At 40.2% G+C, this 22,988-nt stretch overlaps 1 protein-coding gene across 6 annotated transcripts in view; it reads left to right on the top strand.

Moving 5' to 3' along the window:
• The window catches only part of NSD3 (nuclear receptor binding SET domain protein 3), a 208,389-nt gene that overhangs the window by 126,486 nt on the left and 58,915 nt on the right, over positions 1-22,988 (top strand). For all 6 annotated transcript variants that reach the window (XM_073622338.1, XM_073622337.1, XM_073622342.1 and 3 more), the window contains exons 10-13: positions 1,682-1,801; positions 8,047-8,173; positions 10,429-10,626; positions 15,987-16,160. In XM_073622338.1, the coding sequence (XP_073478439.1) occupies positions 1,682-1,801; positions 8,047-8,173; positions 10,429-10,626; positions 15,987-16,160 (619 nt within the window). The remainder of the gene's footprint in view (positions 1-1,681; positions 1,802-8,046; positions 8,174-10,428; positions 10,627-15,986; positions 16,161-22,988) is intronic.

The raw sequence follows: 22,988 nt of genomic DNA, 5'->3' as shown, positions 1-22,988 counted from the left end.
AAGTAAAAAAAAATTGCATTTTAGCTTGTACATGATTGGATAATAAAATCAGCAGAGCTTCCCCTCATTTCAGATCTACTCCTAAGATTTACAGCGATTGCACTTCCAAGTGCAATTTCAAGTGCACTTTGCACTTGTAGTTTGCACTCGTAGTGCAAAGTGGATTTGCCTTTTGTAAATAACCCCCTTTGTGTCACTTGCACCTTATCCTGTTTAGGTTAGCGTCGGTTTGGACGCTGTACTATTTTGGACTATTTGTACTTATTGCACATGGGAAATTCATCACCTATCCCTTTAATTATTTAGCACTTTAGATTCTGTATTTACTGTGTTTTTAGTGTATGAATTTGAATAATTCTTTGGAGTCCATTATCTTGTACACTTAACACTTTATATGAATCACTGAGCACTTTATCTGTTTTCTATTACTTGGAGCACACCATATATTGATTTTTATGATTTACCTTACTGCCCCAATTATGTGTATGTTTGTTGTTCCAGAAACAGTTCTGGTGTAAGTACTCAACGTCTGCTGGATAAATTTAATATATTGCTTTTAGGAGCAGTAAAGAAAGTGTCAGTGAGTACTGAATCCATTATCCTAGAAATTATTCTCTTTATAACGGGCCATGTTGTTTTTTGTGACTGTTACATGCAGAAGTTCTCGGTGGGCTCAGTGACCAATATTTGTTGGAGCCCTTACTTCTCATGAAATCCCTTGTGAAGCACAGATCTTGAGTATAATGAATAACAAATTTTCCAATGTTTGCGCAGCTTTATAATCCCCCAGAATACAGTTCTATATGGTAAATGTTGTCCATTTACTTGGTTGACAATCTTTACCTTTTTATACTTGTTTCTGGCATTATTTAACTTAGCTAGTAGTGTTTAAACTAAAGCATGCAAGCCAACACATTTACCAGAAATAGGAAAGTGCTCTGGTCAACGTTTTATTTTGCCATCTAATCTTGCTAATGGGCTTATGGGAATGCCTATTCTTCATTGTGAAGAAGTGAATCAGACTTTATGGGAACTTTAGATGTTGCTGGAGTAAAAAGTGTAGTTATGACCATGGCACTTTATGCTGCCTACTTACTGATAAAGTTCCAGCAGCGAGTTGCTGCACTTTCATCTGGCTCTTTGACCTGCCTTAATGAATAGGCTGGTATAATTTTAGCTTTGTAATAAAAGAGCAGCACTCCCTCTCTAGTCCAAACCATGGGGAGGTAAATACCCAACTAAAAGAGCTCTGATGGCAAAAACAGGCCTATATGAGAGAGTAGCATCCTTCTCCCCACAAATTTGGTAGCAGAACATTCGATACTATAGGATGGTGATTGCCTGATAGGGGAGATGCCAATGTTTTTTATGCACAAAAATGTAAGTAATAGAACCTTTTGTGTTGTACTAAGGTGTTTGTTCAGGATTATAGTTACATAGGGTGCATGGTTTACAAAAACTACAAAAGTAAAGACAAGTGGGGGAAAAAACTGCAACTAGTCAGATTCTTATAATTTACATGGAGCTAGAAATATAGATGCCATGGCTAACTACACCATTTACTATATAGTCAGCTTTTTATCACTGAACAAATCCCAAATACCCCTGTTGTTTGTGTGTACATTTAATGTACATGAGCTGTAAATTATGCTTTCTGTAATGCTTGGTCTTCTGAACACAGATCAGCTTTGATAAGCAGCCGGACAGCCCATCGGCCAATGCAGATGCAGATGCCTCTGATGTGCAATCTGTAGATTCCAGCGTATCTCGGCGGTCAAGCAAGAGAGACACAGTGTGCCAGGTATGTATGGAAGCTGCGCTTGGTTTATAAGAAATCACACAATCTGCGGCATTAAAGTCCTACAAGCAGCTAATTTAGTGTTTCCCAAACTGATTCTTTGAGACCACTTACAGAATATGCTTTCCTTTTTTGTCCACAGCAAGGCAGGTGAAATATTTAGTTCTTCTTTTTAAACAAAACACACATTGTTCTGGCTTTTCGTGATTTCCTGTAGAGCTCCCACTGCTGTTTAAAGTGATACTAAACTCAGTACCCTGCATTCACTATATCTGGTCTCTCACAGTACACAGTACATGGAAATTCAATTATTTTAGTAAATATAAATGGCTAAATACCTTGCACTGGTTAAAGCTTGTAGGAGGGCTGTCCTGTGAGACTGCAGGATCCCTGACCCTCTGTCTGGATAGTGCTGATTGGCCCTATGCTGATCACATGCACCCTCCCAGGAAACAAAATACCTTTCTAGCAATACACACCAAACTGAGCATGTGCAGCCTGACTCCATAGACTCTGTGGTATCAGGAAATTATTAGGGGACAGTGGAAGGAGAGGAGGATCAGAGAAAACAGGATCAGACAGCATTTTTACACAATACAGAGGATTAACCCCTTAGGTTCCACAGTGAGTATAACAAGCATGCTTTACTGCATATTCAGACTGATTGTACTGTTGTGGGTTAAGTAACACTTTAAGCAGCAGGAGCTCATGAAGCAGTGTATTACTACAAGCAATGGATTACTGCCGCTGTACAAGCAATGGATCACTATTCTAAGTGATTCATTGCTGGAAAGATGTTTCTGATTGGGTTGAATAAACCCTTCTATAAAGGAAATAAAAATAGCTTAAAGCGGAGCTCCACCCAAACGTGGAACTTCCACTCATTTGTCTCCTCCCCACCTCCAGTGCCACATTTGGCATCTTTCGGGGGGGTGGGGGGGGGTGGATACAGGTTTCCTGTCCCCACTTCCGGGAGACCGGGCCGCGGCGAATTACATCTGCAGCTTGGCTCCCTCCTCCTTCCCCCTGCCGCCGGACCAGTAGGAGAGCGCAGCGGTGCCTCGCACATGCGCAGTAGGGACCCAGCGTGAAGCCCTAATACTTCACTACCGGCTTCCCTTACCGGCAGTGGCGGTGGCGGTGCCAACTTCGCTAGACTCCAGGCTTGGTAAGAGTCCTAATATTAAAAGTCAGCAGCTGCAGTATGTGTAGCTGCTGGCTTTTAATTTTTGCAGGGGTGGGCGGACCTCCGCTTTAAGGCTCATATACACCTAAGAATATACATTGCTTGATCTATTTATGCAGGTTTTGTTGCCTGTGCACATTTGTTTTCTATGGATGTTCAACACACATACTGTGCATGCACCAAAAATATACCTAGTCCTTTTTCTCAAGGCAACTCAACACAGTGTATGTGTTTTCATCATAAACAATAGATATTACTTCTCTGGTACTCCCACACATTAACCCACTGTTCCAGCCCTGAGTGCCAAATTCTCTACTTCCTAGTACACACAATAAGAATATCGGACAAATGATTGTGTTGTTTTTTTTTTTTTTTTTTTTTGCATGCTGTTCTTATATCGAAAACCAATAGGTTACTAACGTTAGAACGGAATACAACTTCGCAAGTGATGTATTGCATTGTATTGTAATGTATTCTTTCATGGTCTTGGTTACATGATTTTCTGCGTACCAATACTATACTGATTACACAAAAATCGCCGTTATCTTTCGATGAAAATTTTCGTGCCTGTCCCTCTAGGTAATTTCGTATGAACCGTCGTGATTGGCTCTCAAAAGCTGTGTGCTAATGATCAGATTACCGGACGATCGCTCTGAAAGCAGTATTTTTCGTCCGATTTTTTCATCATGTGTACTAGGCATAAGGGCCTTGTCTTATACAACAAATCTAAGGGAGCAAAGTAGGTGAGGGCCATGCACTGATAATCTGTAAGTCTTCAAAATCTTCAGCAATATTAGAACAAGCGGAAATGATACTCCACCTGCTGGCTTCCTGTGACATGTTTTGCCCACTGATGGGGCTAAATTGTAGAGTTGAGGATTAAGCTTCACCTGAAGGGTCAAACGTCAGAGGAAGCTAGCTGGTTGCTAAAACTGTTTTGAGGATGGACAAATGATCAGTGTGCAGCCCCTATTTCTTTATTTTCTTGAATGCTTTTTCTGATGTATGCGTATAGTATATATGTGTGTGTGCGTGCGTGTGTGTGTGTAAGTGAGTTCAAAGTGAGCACATGCTGAAAAATGCATAAACAGTGGATGCCTCCTGTGAAAACCAGATGTCAAAACAATCTTTAGGTATGAGATATAACCAGCTGAAATGAATAAATAATAAGGGATAGACTGAGATACTTTTGGCAAAAATAGCTCTTCAAGGCCTCCTTTAGTGTTACTTACTTAATGAAAAGCTTGGCAGTTTAGTCATGTGGTCTGTGTTGAAATTGAGGAGCAGTGTTAGGATTGTCTGAACCTTTCTTCAGTCTTCAGCCAAAGATTTTTAAATCGCATGACCTGTCCTGGAGGAAACACAGAGCAGCCATTTTCAGGAACAACATTTCAGTCTTTGTGTCATCCTTATCCACCTCAGCACCATTTTTAGCATAGATTCAAAGTGTTACTAAACCCACAACAGTAACATCAGTTTGTATATGCAGTAAAGCATGCTTGTTATACTCAATGTGGACCCGCATTGTGTAAAAAGGGTGTTTGATCCTGTCTTTTCTGATCCTCCCCTTCTTACATGGTCTCCAATCCATCTCCTGATAAGACAGAGCCTTTGGAGTCACTATGCCCATGCTCAGTCTGGTGAGTATTGCTAGAGAGTTTTTTTCTTGGAAGAGTGCATGTGATTAGCACAGGGCTGATCAGCACTGTCCAGAGAGTCAGGGGTACTGCAGCCTCATAGAACAATCAGGGGAGAATAGAAACTCCTCCTACAAGCTTTAACCAGATACTGATAGAAGTCACAAGACTGCTATATACTACTAATGAAAAAAGATATTTAGCAGTTTATATTTACTAAAATAATTGCCTTTCCATGTTCTTTGTACTGTGGGAGACCAGATATAGTGAATGCATGGTCCTGGGTTTAGTAACACTTTAAGATTATATTTATGGATAAGTCTGCTTTAGTTCTTGTAGTCATTCATCAATTCACTAGCAGTAACTAAGTAAATTCTTAAATCCCTGGCCTCTTAAAGAGTTGCAGCAGCTGAAACCCTTTTTAGCATCTGACTCTCTCCTGGGGGAAAAAAAATTGAAAAAATGCTCACTATAAACCAAAAAGTTCATACTGTTCCTGGCCTGGCACTCGCACCGCTGATCTTTGTTTTTTTAATAGCTATAGTGACAAAAGAATCCCCAGAAGTATTAGATATCTGGTCACCCACTGCTTGCTGTGGTTCAATCTGCCAGCTGCTAAATCACTTAAGCCCCCAAGATAGAAGGAGTGGATGGTAGGACAGGTAAGTATTAAAAGAGATCTTTAGGCACTTAACAAATGCTATAAATTGTGCCCCTCCTCTCCTTTCCTTATGCAGAGTATAGTACTTATTTTATGAAAGGATGATCTAACAGGCTATTACTTCTACTCCTTGGTACTGCAGCAGTTGTCTCTCCAATTCTCTTCTCCCTCACCCCTGAATATCAGCAGAGACACATCAGTGTCATCACTACACTGCAGAACCAGCTGTGGTCTCTGACCCTGCACTGTGTGTAACGACCTGAGCAAGAGGGGCGGCGACACAACTGGTCACAGACTGGTAAAAATAGCTGACATAAATTCACATATCCTCTTCCAAAAACCTCTGTATGTAGGGATAATTCTATATCTATGCAAAGTGTTGCGCTAACAAAAAAGAATTATTAATTAAATAAAAATACAAATATATCGTAAACATATAAATGTCCAATGTGAAAAGGCAGTCCCACAGAAATAATAGTGAAAATGTGAGTGGTTCCAACAGCCATAGATCAAAGATAGTTGATATCTCTTTCCCTCCACCATATAGGCCAATCACCAACACTCAAATAAGATGTCTTCCCACCAGAGCTCAAGGACCCCCTGTAAACAGGCAGGTCAAACAGGCTTTGGGGCCTCACTCCCTATAGCACTACTCCAGCCAGAATCAAGCAGCCACGGTAATGATATCTCGGGATATATTTCAGAGCATATAACACCAACTGCCAAAAGCGTAGTACATATGTGTAAAAAAAACACACAATAGCGTAAAACCTTAAAACAAATCCTTTATTAAAAATGAGTATTGCTTACAAAGGTAAAAAGAACACGTGGATGTCGCTATCAAAACAATCCCGTTCACGTAAGATGGCATCCGTCTTCACTTCTGAGTAGTGCGATGACGTGACCTAGCCCCTCCACCCTATGCGTTTTGTCATCATAGGACTTCTATCGAGGCGATAATTCTATGCCTTGTGGAAAATAATGCTCTCTATCATTACAGATTTTTGTCATCTATCTTAAAGTGATTCTAAAACCTTGCATTAAGGTAAAAACTGTTTAGGTAGCAGTATGCCCCCCCCCCCCAACTTATACTTACCTGAGTGCTCACTGCAGCGGCTCTCTCCCTTCTCCCCACTCCCACAGGCTTGGCTGTCAGTCAACTTCTGTGATGGGGTGGGGACAAGCAGTGTTGTGTGTATCTGTAGATGCAGGCAGCGCGGCTCAGGAACGACCCCAATAGTGTACCTCCACAGCAAGCGGCTTGCTGTGTGAGCACACCAAGAAGAGGACCAGCCAGGAGTGCCGGCGGGGAACCCGAGAAGAGGAGGTTCGGAGGCCGCTCAGTGCAATTTATAAATCTAGTATTTATAATAGGTTTATATAAACCTGTTAGTTGTTTTTTGTATAATCTTTATTTGTAAAAGACAAGGCGGAACATCTCAATAAAGGTGCCAATGTATAAACAGCAAATGTCGCACAAGTAATTTTTTTTTTTTTTTAGAAAATATTAAACATAAGAAATAAATAATAATAATAATAAGGAAGGAGAGGAGGTAAATAAAAAGGGGGGGGGAGGGAGAAAACAAGAGTAGGGTTGTATGTTCAACCAGTAATGTGGAGGGCTCAGTATCCAGGTGGTGAGAAAGTGTGGGGTCTGTTTTCTCTCGTGGAGAGTGGGGGGGTTAGGCCTTTCCCCCAAGGGGTCATAGTACAAGGGTGTGCCAGCCAGGTCTCAGCCTGCCCTTAAATTTGAGTGTGTCCTGGTGATTTAGGGGTAATCTGGCCAGGTGGGACGCAGGGACAGGGGGGTTCCCAATAGCCTCCAGACCTGTCCCCGCATGTCTCCCGCGCGGAGATCACCACAAGGTAGGGCAATTGCCCCTTGTCAGTATTTATTATCGACCCTCAACTGAGTCGGGAGGTCTTAAATCAGTCTATTCTTCGTTCGGTCTAACTGGCTGGCACATCCACACTTCACGCACCACCTATTGATCTAATATCAGAGTCACCTTTGGTCAAGGGGCCTGGGCGAGTTGAAAGAGAAGTTAGGGAGAGAATACAGGGTAGGGAAATAAAGAAAGGTTATTTAGGACATACCTGGAACCTCGTGTCCAGCTCCACCTCTCACGCTTCCTCTGTGGTGCCATATTGAAGTACCATGGGCATCTGGAAGGGAAAAAACTTCTCCCCTTTGGGCTGTTAAAATAGATTAAGTCACTGTGTCCACGGTCTCTGCTCTCGATTGTGAGGTCCAAGGTCCTCTTTTAAGGGATGGATCTGCTAGTTCTAGCAGGGCCAAGTCTAAGCTGGAGGGTACTTGACCTGGTTCAGAGACATATGTTGTCTAGACTGACCAGGTGTTGGAGAAGTGGTCTCTGGTTCCCCTACAAGTGGCAATCCAGTCTACTGCATCCCTTATCTCGTTCACCTTTTGTGAGCGTTTCCAGATTATGGGGAGTAGCCGCTTAGCTGCATTCAGTAAGTGAGGTGGGATACTTTTTATATTGGGCAATTGGCATAGGAGGAATGTGCAGTAAGTAGTGTATTGGTGAAAGGGGGATGTCCAGATCCATAATGTATTAATCTGGGATTAGAAGTCCTGTTTAAAAAAAAAATTGAGTTTACAATCACTTCAAATAAAAGCATAGGTATATACTGTGCATTGAATTATGAATTGTTGTATATGTTTACTTTTGTCTATGCAGTATACCTTTTATTCTTGATGGCAGACCTAGTAGAAGTAACCTAAAAATAACCTTTCCAGATCTGTGAAAGTTTTGGGGAGTCGCTGGTGGCTTGCAATGGGGACTGCTCTCGTCTTTTCCACCTCGAGTGTCTGGGCATGGATGCATTGCCAGATGGGAAATTTATCTGCATGGAGTGCAAAACTGGTATGTCCATATCTCTGACCCTGTCTTAAAGTGATATTTTAGGCTGCTTAATATACAGTACAAAAAGACATTGTTATAGTTTACTGTTTCACTTACCACAACATTTGTATGTTGTTTTGAGCTTTTTTTATATACAATCTTTGTTTTACAAACAATTATACAGTGCAAAGAAGTCCCAGAACACTGTGGGTTATCTAAAACAAGAGCACAGCAGAAAATGTTCTGTCTGATTGAAACCTTGCCGGGAGGAAAACAAAGGGAATCACTACTTTTGTTTCTTTACTTGTGTTTGTAAATTTTAATTTGAACTATTAAAATGGTTGTAAAGGCAGAGGGTTTTTTTGCCTGGCCTGTTAGTGGGCCCTGAGGACTGGGTTTGAAGACCACTGTGTTAGAAGACATTTGGTCATTCAACCCATCAGTGTTAACCAACTGATCTATAAAAGCAAAAGTTTTAAAAGGCAGGACTTTTGAGGCAGCACAAAATTACAATTCTGTTTCCATAAAAACAATATAGCTTTAAATTTACTAAAATATACAAGAACCGTGACATAAAAAAGTTTTGAGATAGGATATAAAGAGCAATATAAAAAAAAGACCCCAAACATAATGTAACTCTATCACCCACTTGACTGGAGTACATATAAGTAAGCTGGGGGAGAAGGCCTCTTTTGTTTATTGATCTTATTTATCTCCTATAGTCCTATGTAATGTAACTCCTACGTAATTATTTACTCCTATAGTTGTTATGATAGATGATTCAGCTCATTGTGATTTCCATATTCAAGACAGTCCACTTCTTCAGGATTTAAAGAGTCAATTTGCTCTAGAGTAACCAAAATAAACATGTTAGAGATCATGTACTTACACACAGTGGGTATAGAAAAGAATCACCCCCGCTTTAAAAAATAATCACATTATGTTGCTTTGCAGCCTAAAATGAAAACAGACATAATTTTTGTTTTATCCAGCTGTATTTGCAATTTATAACATCCAAATGAAAGATATAACACCAGCATGTTAGGAAAAAATAAAAAAAATCTAAAACAGAATCAGTGAGTTGGAAAAATTACCCCCCCTCCTAAAAATGACTTGTAAACTCAATCAGGTCTAGCTAATCACCTTCTCAATGGCACAAAGCCACTTGACTTTCAACTGTGATCAGCTGTGGTCATATAGATTAGCTCAGCATGAAAAGAGCTTTCCTGGAGCATTTGAGTCCCAGTAAGAAAACTGAAGCAAACAATCAACTATGGGTGGCAAGGCATTGTCAAAAGATCTCCAGGATGAAGATGTGGACAGGCACAAGTCAAGAGATGGATACAAAAAAAAATTCTAAGCACAGTGAAGTCTATTATTAAGAAGTGGAAGTGTATATTGAAAATCATATGCACACATATTTCTTGGCATACGTTAGCTGTATGCTGCCAGGATCAATCCCTCACCTTGCATCAGTGAAAACTAGGGGTGTCATTACACCACAGAGACGCAAAGGGGGATCAATACAGAATGTGTGAGTGACCCATCACCCCAACACCAAGCACATTACATAGGGCATGCCAGACATAAGCTTTATGTCATATTTACACAGCCCTGTGACACTGCACAGCCAGCAGACCTTTTCTTTGCGTCATGTCAGCTAGGTCTTGTCCCTGCCCTAGTCTGTGATTAGACAATGAAGAAGAAGCAGCAGACTGATGAGCTCATCTCTCTGTCACTCTAAACCAGTGGTTCTCAACTCCTGTCCTCAGGGCCCACTAACAGGCCAGGTTTTATGTATTACCTTGGGGAGATGCAGACTAGAATACTGCAATCACTGAGCAGCAAATGATATCACCTGTGATGTATTTCAGTTATCTTGTAAACCTGGCCTGTTAGTGGGCCCCGAGGACTGGAGTTGAGAACCACTGCTCTAAACCCTTCTCTTCAGCATGTAGCTGGTTAGCACATTAGCATTGCAGAACAGCTGATTGGTTCCATGTGCTGTTTCTGCCTCTCCCAGCCTGAGTTCTCCTGTACTGGGGGATGCAAGAGACTGATACCAGGCCAAATACTGGTAATGATTTTTTAATGAATACTTATCTGCATGAACTGGTGTTTTTGTTTTTTTGCCTGGTGTTTGGTTTTAAATCTGTTATGCCAATCATGCAAGGTACAGCTAAGGAAATGTTTTTTTTTTCTCAGCAGAGTTAGAAATGCTTATTCTGGATGCTCTAAGTACAGCCATTAAATGTTTATTTATGTTTTGAACACAGGTCTCCACACTTGTTTCTCTTGCAAGATACCCAGTACCAGTATCAAGCGCTGTTCTGTACCTTCATGTGGAAAGTTTTTCCATGAATCCTGTGCCCGCCAGTATTCAGCAACGGTCTTCGATTCAAAGGGCTTCCGGTGCCCACACCATTGCTGCAGCTCTTGCAGTGCTGACAAGGACATGTATAGAGCCTCCAAAGGTGAATTGAGGTTTATGGAGCATGTAGAGCCCTGGTTCAAAACTTGCAGCCCTTTGCTACTTGCCAGGGAATCACTGTTCTAGAGCGTATTGCATTTCATGCATAATATAAAGATAATATATTTGCCACTAAATTACCTAGGGGTCTTTATATAGAAAACTTTGGTGGATACAGCTGTCATGGTATATTACCTAATACAGTAATTTCCCATGACTGTCAACTCCATCTAGGGGCCATATTTCCTGATTGAGGTATTTGAAGAAAAATACTGCATTATGGCCACTAGATGGAGCTGAGGATCATAGGAAATTGGTTAATTGTAATTGTAACCCTGGCCAAAAGTTTTGAGAATGATTATAATTTTCACAAAGTCTGCTGTTCATTGTTTTTAGATCTTTTTGGCAGATGTTACTATGGTATACTGAAGTATATTAACAAGTATTTCATAAGTGTCAAAGGCTTTTTATTGACAATTACATGAAGTTTATGCAAAGAGTCAATATTTGCAGTGTTGACCCTTCTTTTTCAAGACCTCTGCTATTCGCCCTGACATGCTGTCAATCGACTTCTGGGCCACATCCTGACTGATGGCAGCCCATTCTTGCATAATCAATGCTTGGAGTTTGTCAGAATATGTGCAGTTAATTTTGTTCACCTGCCTCTTGAGAATTGACCACAAGTTCTTAATGGGCTTAAGGTCTGGGGAGTTTCCTACCCATGGACCCCAAATTTTGATGTTTTGTTCCCCAAGCCACTTAGTTATCACTTTTGCCTTATGGTAAGGTGCTCCATCATGCTGGAAAAGTCATTGTTCATCACCAAACTGTTCTTGGATGGTTGGGAGAAGTTGCCCTCGGAGGATGCTTTTGTACCATTCTTTATTCATGGCTGTGTTCTTAGGCAAAATTGTGATTGAGCCCACACATGAATGGTATCAGGATGCTTTACTATTGGCATGACACAAGACTTATGGTCACTGGAAGGAAGAGAGGAAAGATCCCTGGTGCCTCACATCCACAGAGTCTTATGGTGGTATGAGAGAGACAACCTCAGCCTGGGCTCCCACCAGGCCATGCCAGGGGGCGTGGCCAACCTCAGCCTGGGCTCCCGCCAGGCCACGCCCCCTGGCTGAGGTTGTCTCTCTCATACCACCATAGGACTTTGTGGATGTGCGGCACCAGGGATCTTTCCTCTTTTCCTTCCAGTGACTACAGGAGCTGGGTCGAGCTCCATCCCTTGCTGGCACTCTTGCAGTGGTTGTAGCATCACCCACACTATTTCCCATAGTGTTTGAGCCTAAGCGGCACACTACACCACCCATGGGTCACAGAACTGATGGTAGCGCTCCCCTTTTGTTCTCTGGACAAGGTTTTTTTCTGTATGCCCCAAACAATCGGAAAAGGGATTCATCAGAGAAAATTACTTTACCCCAGTCCTCAGCAGTCCAATCCCTGTACCTTTTGCAGAATGTGGTTCTTTTTCTGGAGAGAAGTGGCTTCTTCGCTGCCCTTCTTCACACCAGACCATCCTCCAAAAGTCTTCGCCTCATTAAGCATGCAAATGTGCTCACACCTGCTTACTGCCATTACTGAACAAGCTGTGCACTGGCGGTGCCCAGATCCCGCAGCTAAATAAACTGTAGGAGATTGCCCTGGCGCTTGCTGGACTTTCTTGGCTTTCTTCAAAACAATTGAACCTCTCTCCTTGAAGTTCTTGATGATCTGATAAATGGTTGATTTAGATGCAATCCTAGTTGCAGCAATATCCTTGCCTGTGAATCTCTTTTTGTTCAAAGTAGTGATGACTGCACGTGTTTCCTTGCGTTTAACCATGGTTAACAGAAGAAGAACAATTATTTCAAGCACCACCCTCCTTTTAAAACTTCCAGTCTGTTCGTTTAACTCAATCAGCATTACAGAGAGATTTCCAGCCTTGTCCTCGTCAACACTGACACCTGTGTTAACGAAACAATCACTGACGTGATGTTAGCTGGTCCTTTTGGGGCAGGGCAGAAATGCAGTGGAAATTTTTTTTTTTGGGGGGGGGGGGGGATTAAGTTTATTTTCATGGCAAAGTGGGACTTTGCAATCAATTGCAATTCATGATCACTCTTCATAACATTCTTGAGTATATGCAAATTGCCATCATAAAAACGGAGGCAACAGACTTTGTGAAAATTGATATTTTTGTCATTCTCAAAGCTTTTGGCCAGAGCTGTATTCTTTGAAAGTTCCATTAGATATTCAAATGTGTCTATCAGAATGTAAACAGTCTTTTGGTATGTTTAAAAAAAAACTTGTTTTCATGTATAGTTTGTTAATAAATATAAACTGTATATAATATACAGAGGCTGTACTATTCAGACATCATGTATGCAGGCTGTGCTTACTGTTTTGTGATAGTGCACCAATAGCTGGGCCTAATTGCTTTGCTTTCCCAGTTCACCTTTGTCAAGTTGCTTGGAAACAGTTCACCTCCATTGTTGCTTACACTTTTTCTGTTGGAATGTTGACTTTCCGATACACATTCCAGTAGATAGAAACTTGAAAACTCTTTTAATAAAATATATTCATAAAGTGTAGAACAGAAAAAATTTAAAATGGGAAAGTTACATCAGAAATTACACAGCTGACAACCTAAAATGTGTACACATTGAAAATTCACTTCTATTTTTGCTTAAAAGCATTGTACACTTTCAATTTCGATTATTTAACTGGGCATTATTGTAGTTATATTCCCTGCGTTGTTTGTTTACCTTACTTTGTAATGATGAGCTCACCTTTTGTGGCAGCAGTTTGTACTGTCATGGCTGATCAATCCCTCTATGTCCATGCATTGCTGCAGCTAGCTTGTCCTTTTTTGTCAAAGGGATAAGACAACTTCCTGTGTCGGGTCACACAGGAAGTTACACAGCAACTGATGCACACCTAATCCCCCTCTGTGTTGCATCATAAATGTGGGAGTGCTTATGTGGTGAAACACATTGGGTTTTTTTTTTACGAAAGGCAAATCCACTTTGCACTACAAGTGCAAACTGCACTTGAAATTGCACGGAATATGCCCTTGGAAGTGCAGTCGCTGTAAATCTGAGGGGTGGATCTGAAATGAGGGGAAGCTCTGCTGATTTTATTATCCAATCATGTACAAGGCTAAAATGCTGTTTTTTACTTTCCTTGCATGCCCCCCTCGGATCTACAGCGACTGCACTTCCAAGTGCAATTTCAAAAGGACTTTGAACTTGTAGTTTGCACTTGTAGTGAAAAGTGGATTTGCGTTTAGTAAATAACGCCCATTGTCTCCTAACTGAAAGTAAACTCTCTGTGTGCCTGTGATTCAGATCTGTCTGCTTGTGTCTATCAGATCTGTCTGCTTGTGTCTATCAGATCTAACTACTGTGTAACTCTCACCTGCACTGAGAGACCCAGGGATTGTGGGATATATAGTTTCTGTGCAGTAAGTGTCAGGTCTCACACTACAGATAGAGGTTATGCATTAACCTGTGCAGAGCAATGCCTCATGTTTCAACACAAATCTAAACTGCTGACACATGAATGTGAAAATGTACTCTACTACAGGCTGCTCACACAGAGAAACAAATGACTCAGTGATCTCCTAATGGTTAATCAGTGAATCATGTGCAAAATAATCAAATGGAGCCTATTTTAAATAACATAACATCCTTCACCATAACAAAATCCTATAACTAAATATCAATGTGATAATAAATTATTGAACACAATAAAAAAGAGAAAAAAGAAAGATGAGATATATTAATGTGATAAACCACAGTGCACAAATATCTCAATAGGACAGCATACTGCTGTGAAGAAATATAACGTCTTTGGTGATTGATGAATATAGACGGGTTTCAATGAGTAATCCCCAGTGATAGATTGTTTTCTCATATATTCAGCTGGTCATTAGCATGGGCTGGCTTCTGGCTTTCAAAGAACTTCCGCAGTATGAAACAACAAGGCCATTGCGCAGGTAGTGTAATATGTAATCCCTATAAACTAAGGGTAAAGAAAAAAAGTCACGTGTCTAGTGATGAAACCAGTCGGGAGGAGCCAGTGACGAGTAGTGCTGTGTGTACACTGTTGGGGTGTGAGGAGATCCCAACTGTTAGCTGTATGCAACTGACCTTACCATATGCGATTTATTGTGCTGAAAAGTGTGAGTGAAGTTTTACCCTTAGTTTATAAGGATTACATATTACACTACCTGCGCAGTGGTCTCTTTTTTTGTTGTTTCATACTGCGGAAGTTCTTTGAAAGTCAGAAGCCAGCCCATACTAATGAGCAGCTGAATATATGAGCAAGCCAGCTATCACTGGGGATTACTCATTGAAACCTGTCTATATTCATCAATCACCAAAGACGTTATATTTCTTCACAGCAGTATGCTGTCCTATTGAGATATCTGTGCACTGTGGTTTATCACATTACTATATCTCATCTTTCTTTTTCTCTTTTATATTGTGTTCAATAATTTATTATCACATTGATATTTAGTTATAGGATTTTGTTATGGTGAAGGATGTTATGTTATTTATAATAGGCTCCATTTGATTATTTAGCATATGATTCACTGATTAACCGTTAGGAGATCACACCGTGTTATATTGGGAGGTTAATATTAGCGCATTATACATTCTGAATATATACAAAACTTTTTGTGTGATATCAGTTCACATACACAATAATTGCAGCTATATTATTTGGTCATCTTCTAGTATTTGTCACTTATTTATTTATTTACTAGTTCATATCAGCGCTTTAGTACACTTTTTACTTAAATGACTCGGTGAAACTACTTGATCAATGCACATCTTATGCAAATGAAAAACACAAGATTCAGATGAGAATGCCTTCTAGCAAACATATGCTTTGTCCATGCTTTAATTGCTCCCTGCCTAGCAGCACAAACTCCCTTTTTTTTTCCAATCTCTGCTGCTGTATTCATGGGTGTGGAGAAAATACCCAGTACTTCGAGATATAGAGAAGCATGTGACTACCTCCCTTTTTTTCAGGTGTAAGCTCTGGTGCATTGTGATCAGCACAATGTTATCACATGACACTGTAAGCTTTAACTACAGTGTCTCAGGGCTTACACAGGGCTCTCCTTCCTTGCTTTGGACAGCTAAATGGAGTGGTGGGAAAAAAAAACGAAGGGGGGTATATGTTGCTGAGGTGAGGGGCCTTAAAGCACACCTGTATGAGCAAAGTGTGTGATTGCATTAAGTAGCATATATCAGCTGTACCCTTTATAATGCAGTAAAAATATATACAGCTAAGTTTTACTTTATGAGTAGCTGTTGAAGGCATTCATATGAGGTTTTCATTGTGACTTTCTCTTTGCAGGGCGCATGTTACGCTGTGTACGGTGCCCAGTGGCGTATCACAGTGGAGACAACTGTGTGGCTGCAGGCAGCCTCATCCTCACTGGTAATCTCATCATTTGCAGCAACCATTCCAAGCGCAGTGGGCATTCTTCATGTGCTGTCAACGTGAGCTTCTGCTTCGTTTGTGCTCGAGGTAAGCAATGTGAGTTGTGTGATTTTCACTATGCAGTTTCTGGGTAATATCGGAATCACCCTTCACGTAACATGTGCAAAAGATTGGCTAAGGCATTGCAACATAGACACATGCATAACATACATCTACTAGGTGCAAAAACTGGGGCAGACATATTGCCAAACACTATTTTTACATATGTAAAGAGTAGGTCAGAGTGAATGCTAAACTAGGAATGGGAGAAAAAAGGAAAGAAAATATAAACAAAGGAAACATCCACTTCTGGGGACAAGCAAAATGCATCACTGGGGGAAGGCAGGGTGGACAATGGAGATATAGGAGTGTGACTTTCCAGGGAGGGAAATTTGGAGAGATGGTTTTAGGTTTATAAATCGTTAGAAATTAAAGAGTTATCCAGGAAAGATATAGGGGATTATTAATGTTAAAAATGTAGGAAAAAAAACATTTGTCACACAAGTTGGGTTGGTGCCCATAATTCCTTGTTTAATTTCTGGAGGGGAAAAAAATTTTGAATAGCTGAAATGGGCAAGTTATCTTTTTTTCTTTGTTTTGTTATTACACATTTATGTGTTTTAAGAATGGGTTGTTTATGCCTGATTAACGGCCCTCAGCTTAAGGTTTAACTCCTGACATTCTTTTTTTTGTGAGTTAGACAGAGTGGGGAAGGGTTGCAGCCTCTATCAGGTTATTAATTCTTTCATTGCCCCTTTTGGGGAAATCTCACTGGGGACAGAATGAGATTTACAGCAGTGACATGGATTGCAATAGAATACTGATGAGGTTCTACACTTCCCTCACTATGTTATTGTGTCGTTCCCTTGTTAGAGAGATGTCCCTTCAGGAAATGAGAAAAATCTTCCTTTTGAGGAGGTGTCATGGGGACAGGCGGCAATGTGGATACAGATAGATTTGGATTCTTCCACATTCTGTCCAAAGCTAAACAGAAAGTATTTTCAGGCATTACACTTTAACCTTGAATACTGTAAGGGCTGTGTAAAGCCTGAGTTCTTGTCTGAAATTTGCACTGAACGAGATCCATTGTTAGGGGAAATGCTGCCATGAACTACTGCCTGAACAGAATAGTTCTTTATGGCATCTAACGTCTCTATGTTGATCTTTTTTTTAAGGACATTCGTTCTAGTGTGGGGACAGACTATAAGGGTAAATAGGGAAACCATACAAACAATGCTGAGAACATTATTTTCCAAAATACTATTTACTTTCATGTTTGATTAACACAGAGTTTATTCTGTACGTAGTGCTGATGTTCTTTGGGCAAGATTCAGTAATCCATAGCTTTTAATTAAAGTTCTTTTGTTTATTTTTTAATGATGTATGATTGCTGTGGGTTTCTGAATTTTGTACATCATCTTTGCTACATACAATACTGAACAGATCTAGTCATCCTGAAGTTGCTATCTATGTAGTTTCAGGAAGCTAGCACTGCCAGGAGATTTGTAGATTCATATATGATACGCAAAGAATTGTATTCCCAGCACATTTGGATGGCCTATAACCAAGACAGGAATTATACTCCCAGCCCCCTATACTAGCTGTTCTGTGCTTTTCCTTCTACCGCAGCTGATGGGCTGGAATCACAAGATCAGATTATATAGCCACACAAGGCACACTGAGAGGTTTAAGGACACAGTCTACCAAATCTACCTCAGTATACGTAGACCAACAGCTTGAAGAGTAGGGAAAACAGTGACCCTTATTCTGTTGGCCACTGTTTGCTATGTGTATTGACACATTAAGCAGCATGAATTGTGTTTGGCTGTGTGCTGCCCCTGCTGTCTAAGGCCATGGCCTATACTGGCTATAGACATATACAGCACTTCCCATAAATAACTGGTCTAGTTACCATCTATTCATGTCAGAGTGTGATATTAATTACATGTACAGTGCATTCTACTTCTACTACTGCAATACCACGTGGATAATGGAAATCCAAAACCAAGATATAGAAAGCATCAAACACGCACAAAAACATAAATAAGACCTGTACCCCTAAAAATAATGGTACTGACCTCTAGTCTGTCTTGTCGTGTCTTTTAGGTACAGTTTAACACGCATAACAGTGCGCCTGAAATGCAAAGGTGTATATGGGCCTTACGATATATTGTTTGCTGGTGCTTGTGATCCCTTCATGCACTTTATATGTCCAAAAGTTTGTGGATACCCTTCTAAATTACTGCATTCAGGTGTTTTTAGTGAAGCGTACTGTTATCGCTACCACATACAAAGATATTTTAAACAGCTGTGTGCCATCAACCTTGTGTTTAGGAGAAAGCTATTTTCTGTTCCAGCACGACTGTGCCCTATGCACAAAGCCAGCTCCATAAAGACATGGTTTGAAAAGTTTGGTGTGAAAGAACATGAGTGGCCTTCTCAAGGCCCTGCTTCAGGGCTGAACTGGAACATTAATTGTGAGCCAGGTCTTATCATATAACATCTGTACCTGAGCTCACAATTGCTGTTTGTCTGAATTGACTAAAAATCTTAATGAAAAATCATCCTAGAAAGTGGAGCCTGATAAGCTTATATTGGTGTGATGGTCAGGTGTCCACAAACTTTGGGCCATATAGTGTAGTTGCATCATCAATTCTCTAGTGCCCGGATCACCATTATAAACAACAGGCCCCCAGGTCTGGCTAAAGCACATTCAGGTTCAGTGCTTTTTAGCATGAAGTGTTAAAAGTAGTTGGTTGTGCTGCAGTACCATCTGCCTGCGGGTGGCAATGCAATATAACTCAAAGTGAAATCATAATTTAAGAAACTGGGGTGGAGACATCCCATCTTCATTAAATAGACAGAATCACAAAAAAATTGGGGATCACCGTTTTCTAGTAGATCCTACTTAAACTAATAAACAGCACCATCAATAATATGTAATTATCAAACCCTCAGTGAAATCAAGCTATTAGCTGACCCATTTTGAATGAACTACCTTGCTATTTTTGGTAGGGGGTCACCAGGCTAGAACCCCATTCACACCTCTTTTACCAGAGCTTCCAAAGGATTCTGCCTGTATTTTATGTGGGTGGGTGTTTACAGAATTGCTGGGTGAAAGTGCCTTAAAGTGAGCCATCACCTTCACTTAGTATCCAGGTAATGTATAAAAATAAACATGGTCTAATTTTCTGCTGATGAGATCACTCCGCCACAGAGTGATATTCGATCAGTGCTGCTGGGATCTTTAGCTTTATGAATTGGGGAATATTCCAAAACTGTGTTGTATATGATATCCATTATGTTTATGGTGAAAACTGCTTGATCTAGCTTGATGATAATTTTTTGCTTACTTAGAAATACTTATATGTGTCTATTGCAAGTGTAATGGTAATAATAAGGTTTATAGAAGACCCTAGCAACAAATGTTCCAGAATGTGTTAAATTCCCTGACCAGATAAAGCCTCTAGATTATTTTGTTCTCATTTATTCATATTCCCTTCATCGTTTTTCTTTGTTTCCTCAAACTCATTACTCATAATAATGTGCTTTGCAAACAGCAAATACACATGATAAAAAACATGAATCAGAATCTAGCCCATGCATGGATCACATGAGTTAGTTACGTCAGAACATGGAATGGTTCATTAAAGGTTTACACAGATGAGAACAGAACACGAAACAGGTCAACATCAGGACACTGTATTTATTGTAGTATGTGCAAGTGAAGAGCTCTACAATAGCCACTTTCATCTATTAGCTATACTGTTATACTTCATAGAGAAATTCAACATTTTAAAAAAACATATTTGCAGTCAACTCCACCTTTTTGGAAATTAAGAATAAAAACTTTATCCAAGAATTGTAATTCCTTTTTGGTTTGGGCATGATAGGATGCAATCTCCTGGTCTATTTGTGGCAATTTACGCACAGCTTCTAGAGTATATATAAAGCCAAAACCTTTTTGTTTTGGGTATTGTGGTGCATTCTCTCTATTTGTCTTGGTGACCATTGTTCTCCAGTGGAGAAATAGATGGGAAAATCCAAGGTCTGAGTTGTCACCAGAACAGGAACAGAGGTAAAATCTTCTAGTGGGAAAGCTTGTTTGATGACATCTATCTAAAAGGGAATTCCGCTAACTTTGGAGACATTTTCCTCTCACTTGTTGCGTCTATAGGTCAGAAAGTGAAGGGAAATCTCCATAGATGGCAAGAAGAAAAAAAACCTTTAGGTTTTCCTTAGTGTATACTAAATTCAAGGAAAATGTTTTGGCTTTACATATGTTTCAATATTAGCAGCATTGTCACTAAGTCATTGATTGACCATAGGAGTTCCTCACCCTCTATTTACTCTTGGAATGCCAAGACCCACCTACTTAACAGCTCTCCTTATATATACCAGCCAGGGCTTGGCAGGGAATCTACTTTAAAACATTTCTTCCAGTGATATCTCCTTCTTTCGAAATATCTTCTAATAATCTAATCTAATATCTTCTAATAATCTCTGTGAACCAGTTTCCCTTGTGATGCAGCCAGTCTGAGTTTTTCTTGGGATAGACATTAATTGAATAATGCACACATTAGTGAGACACATGACCGTGCAGACGTGATTGAATGTTTCATATAGCTTCTGGGATTTACCTGCTTTAACTACTTAATATTTAATTTAATTCTGCATTTTACCTCCTGTATGGATAATTTCCACTTGGAGTCTCAATATTAAGCCTTTTCTTTAAAGAGGAATGTAAACATTTCAAATTACCTTATCCACTGACCAGAAAACACTGATGTCTAATTCACACATGAGCCTCAATTCAGCAAGGTAAGGATGTTTCTTTTCAAAAAGACAGTCCAATGAGAATTGGAAATTAAAGTCACATGGCTGAAAATGAATATCCTTATCCTTGTGTTTGCTTAGTGCATTGAGCCTATTATATTGTCTCTATTTCCTGGATGTAAATTGTATAATAGAGATTTCATATCAATGTTGTACTGCATAGACGCAGCCTTCCTGGTGTTATTTTTGCCTCCTTGGCTAAAAGACATTGGTAACAAAGACATCAATGTAGCCAGGGAGGTAAGGAGGTTACTGATATCACAGGACCAGCATACCAGGAAGTTTGACCTGTCTTATCAGCTCAGCATTGGCTCAGTATTACAGTGTACCCAGAAACATGGTGGAGCCTGGCTGATTTTTTACACCAGAACATAACAGTTTACTTAACTGCGGGAGTAGTGTAGATTTTTCTGTACATGTGTGAATATTTTAGTTTTTTTGATCATTCATGGTAAACTTTAGCCCTTGGGGCTATGTTGAAGCTGGACTGTCCAGCCTTTGACTCACTCACCTTTGCAGACTATAAAAAAATGCTTTCACTTGAAATATGCAAGTAAATAATTTCAGCATGGAAAAGTTCAGAACTAATATAATGTCTGTAGCTGATGGCTCTCACATTGATTGTGCTGATGAGGCAGGCTATATTACAGGGTCTTTAGCCACACCAAAACATCATTGTCCAAAGTCATAACTTCACTCTTAAGCCAAAGTTAGACAAATGCTGATGGTTATAGAAGACTGTTAAGAAACATTAACCAATTGTAACCAGTTGTAAGTAGGTTGAAAAATATAAACTTCCAAGAGACCTCTTAAAAGCAAGATGTACCCTTTTGCTTTTAAAGTGCATGTAAAGCCAAAACATTTTTTTGTTTAGGTTTAGGTAGGTTTTAGGTAGAGTTGAGACGGGTTAAATCCTCTTTCCCTGCTATCTAAGGCCTAATTTACACTGTGCACACTATACACTATGCACACTAAACAAAACACTGCTAAATCCAGAGGCATGAATCGTCCAGCCATGATTATCGGTCCCTACCTGCAGATAATTGCTGGCTGTGTGAAAAGCTGCGAACAGTCGTGGATAGATGAGGCCCCCATCAACCTATCATTGCATTGTAAGGGCTCAGCAGTCACAACTTCTTGCCCAAACATGTCATTCCATTGCAGGAATTTTCAGATTCATGCTGATGGAATTAACACTGTGTGGTTGGAAATCTTAAATTTTACAGTCATCACCAGAACAGTTCCTGTTCCAATGACAGCTGCCTAAGAAGGGATTTTCCTCTAACTTTTATATATACTTTAATGGCCATAACAAGTGCTTCCTATGCATTAGCAGCAATTTTACATACAGTAAATAATTTTTGGTCATACATTATGGAGCAGAGGGCCAGTATTCTGGAATGTTGGGTTATGCTGTCATCTTCATGAGACTGGATAATGGCAAAGTAAAGCTTTAAGGACAGCCTCCCATTCCCACAATACCTCAGGGTTTTGGTAGTGTCCTTAGCCGATTGGACATCTTACTGCTCTGAGAGAAACAAAACCTTGTTATTTTTTATCAAGATATTTTTTCTTCTAGCAAGATTCTTCAATTGCTGCAAAGTCACTGAAGCTCATATTTGACACCCCCCAGCACATAAACGCTATCTACGTTTTGCTGTGGACATGCAACATGACCAATTTGTGTCCCTTCCTTTGGCCTTTCCACTGCACCTCGAGTCTTCACCAAGGTGCTAGCTCTGGTTATTGCTCTGTTTTGATCTCAGGGCATTCCCATTGGGGCATATTTGGATGGCTTTCTTCTGAGGAAATGATTGGCACAATCTCTGTCAGCCAAAGCTTGACAGACCCTGGAAATGTTACAGAGGTTTGGGTAAAAACCAGAAGTCTGCACTGGGACCATCTCATTGCTGGAAGTTTCTGTGCCTACTCCTGAATACGGGGCTGTCCAAGGTTTATCTTCCACAGGACAACATCTAAACTGTCTTCTCCCATGAACAAACTCTACAGTACGGGAGCTTACCAACCATTCGCTTTTGC

Source organism: Aquarana catesbeiana, linkage group LG03 (genome assembly GCF_042186555.1).
Source record: "Aquarana catesbeiana isolate 2022-GZ linkage group LG03, ASM4218655v1, whole genome shotgun sequence".
In the NCBI taxonomy this organism is placed as follows: domain Eukaryota; kingdom Metazoa; phylum Chordata; class Amphibia; order Anura; family Ranidae; genus Aquarana; species Aquarana catesbeiana.
The sequence above is the reverse complement of the archived record's forward strand: the minus strand, read 5'-3'. Positions and strand labels throughout refer to the sequence as shown.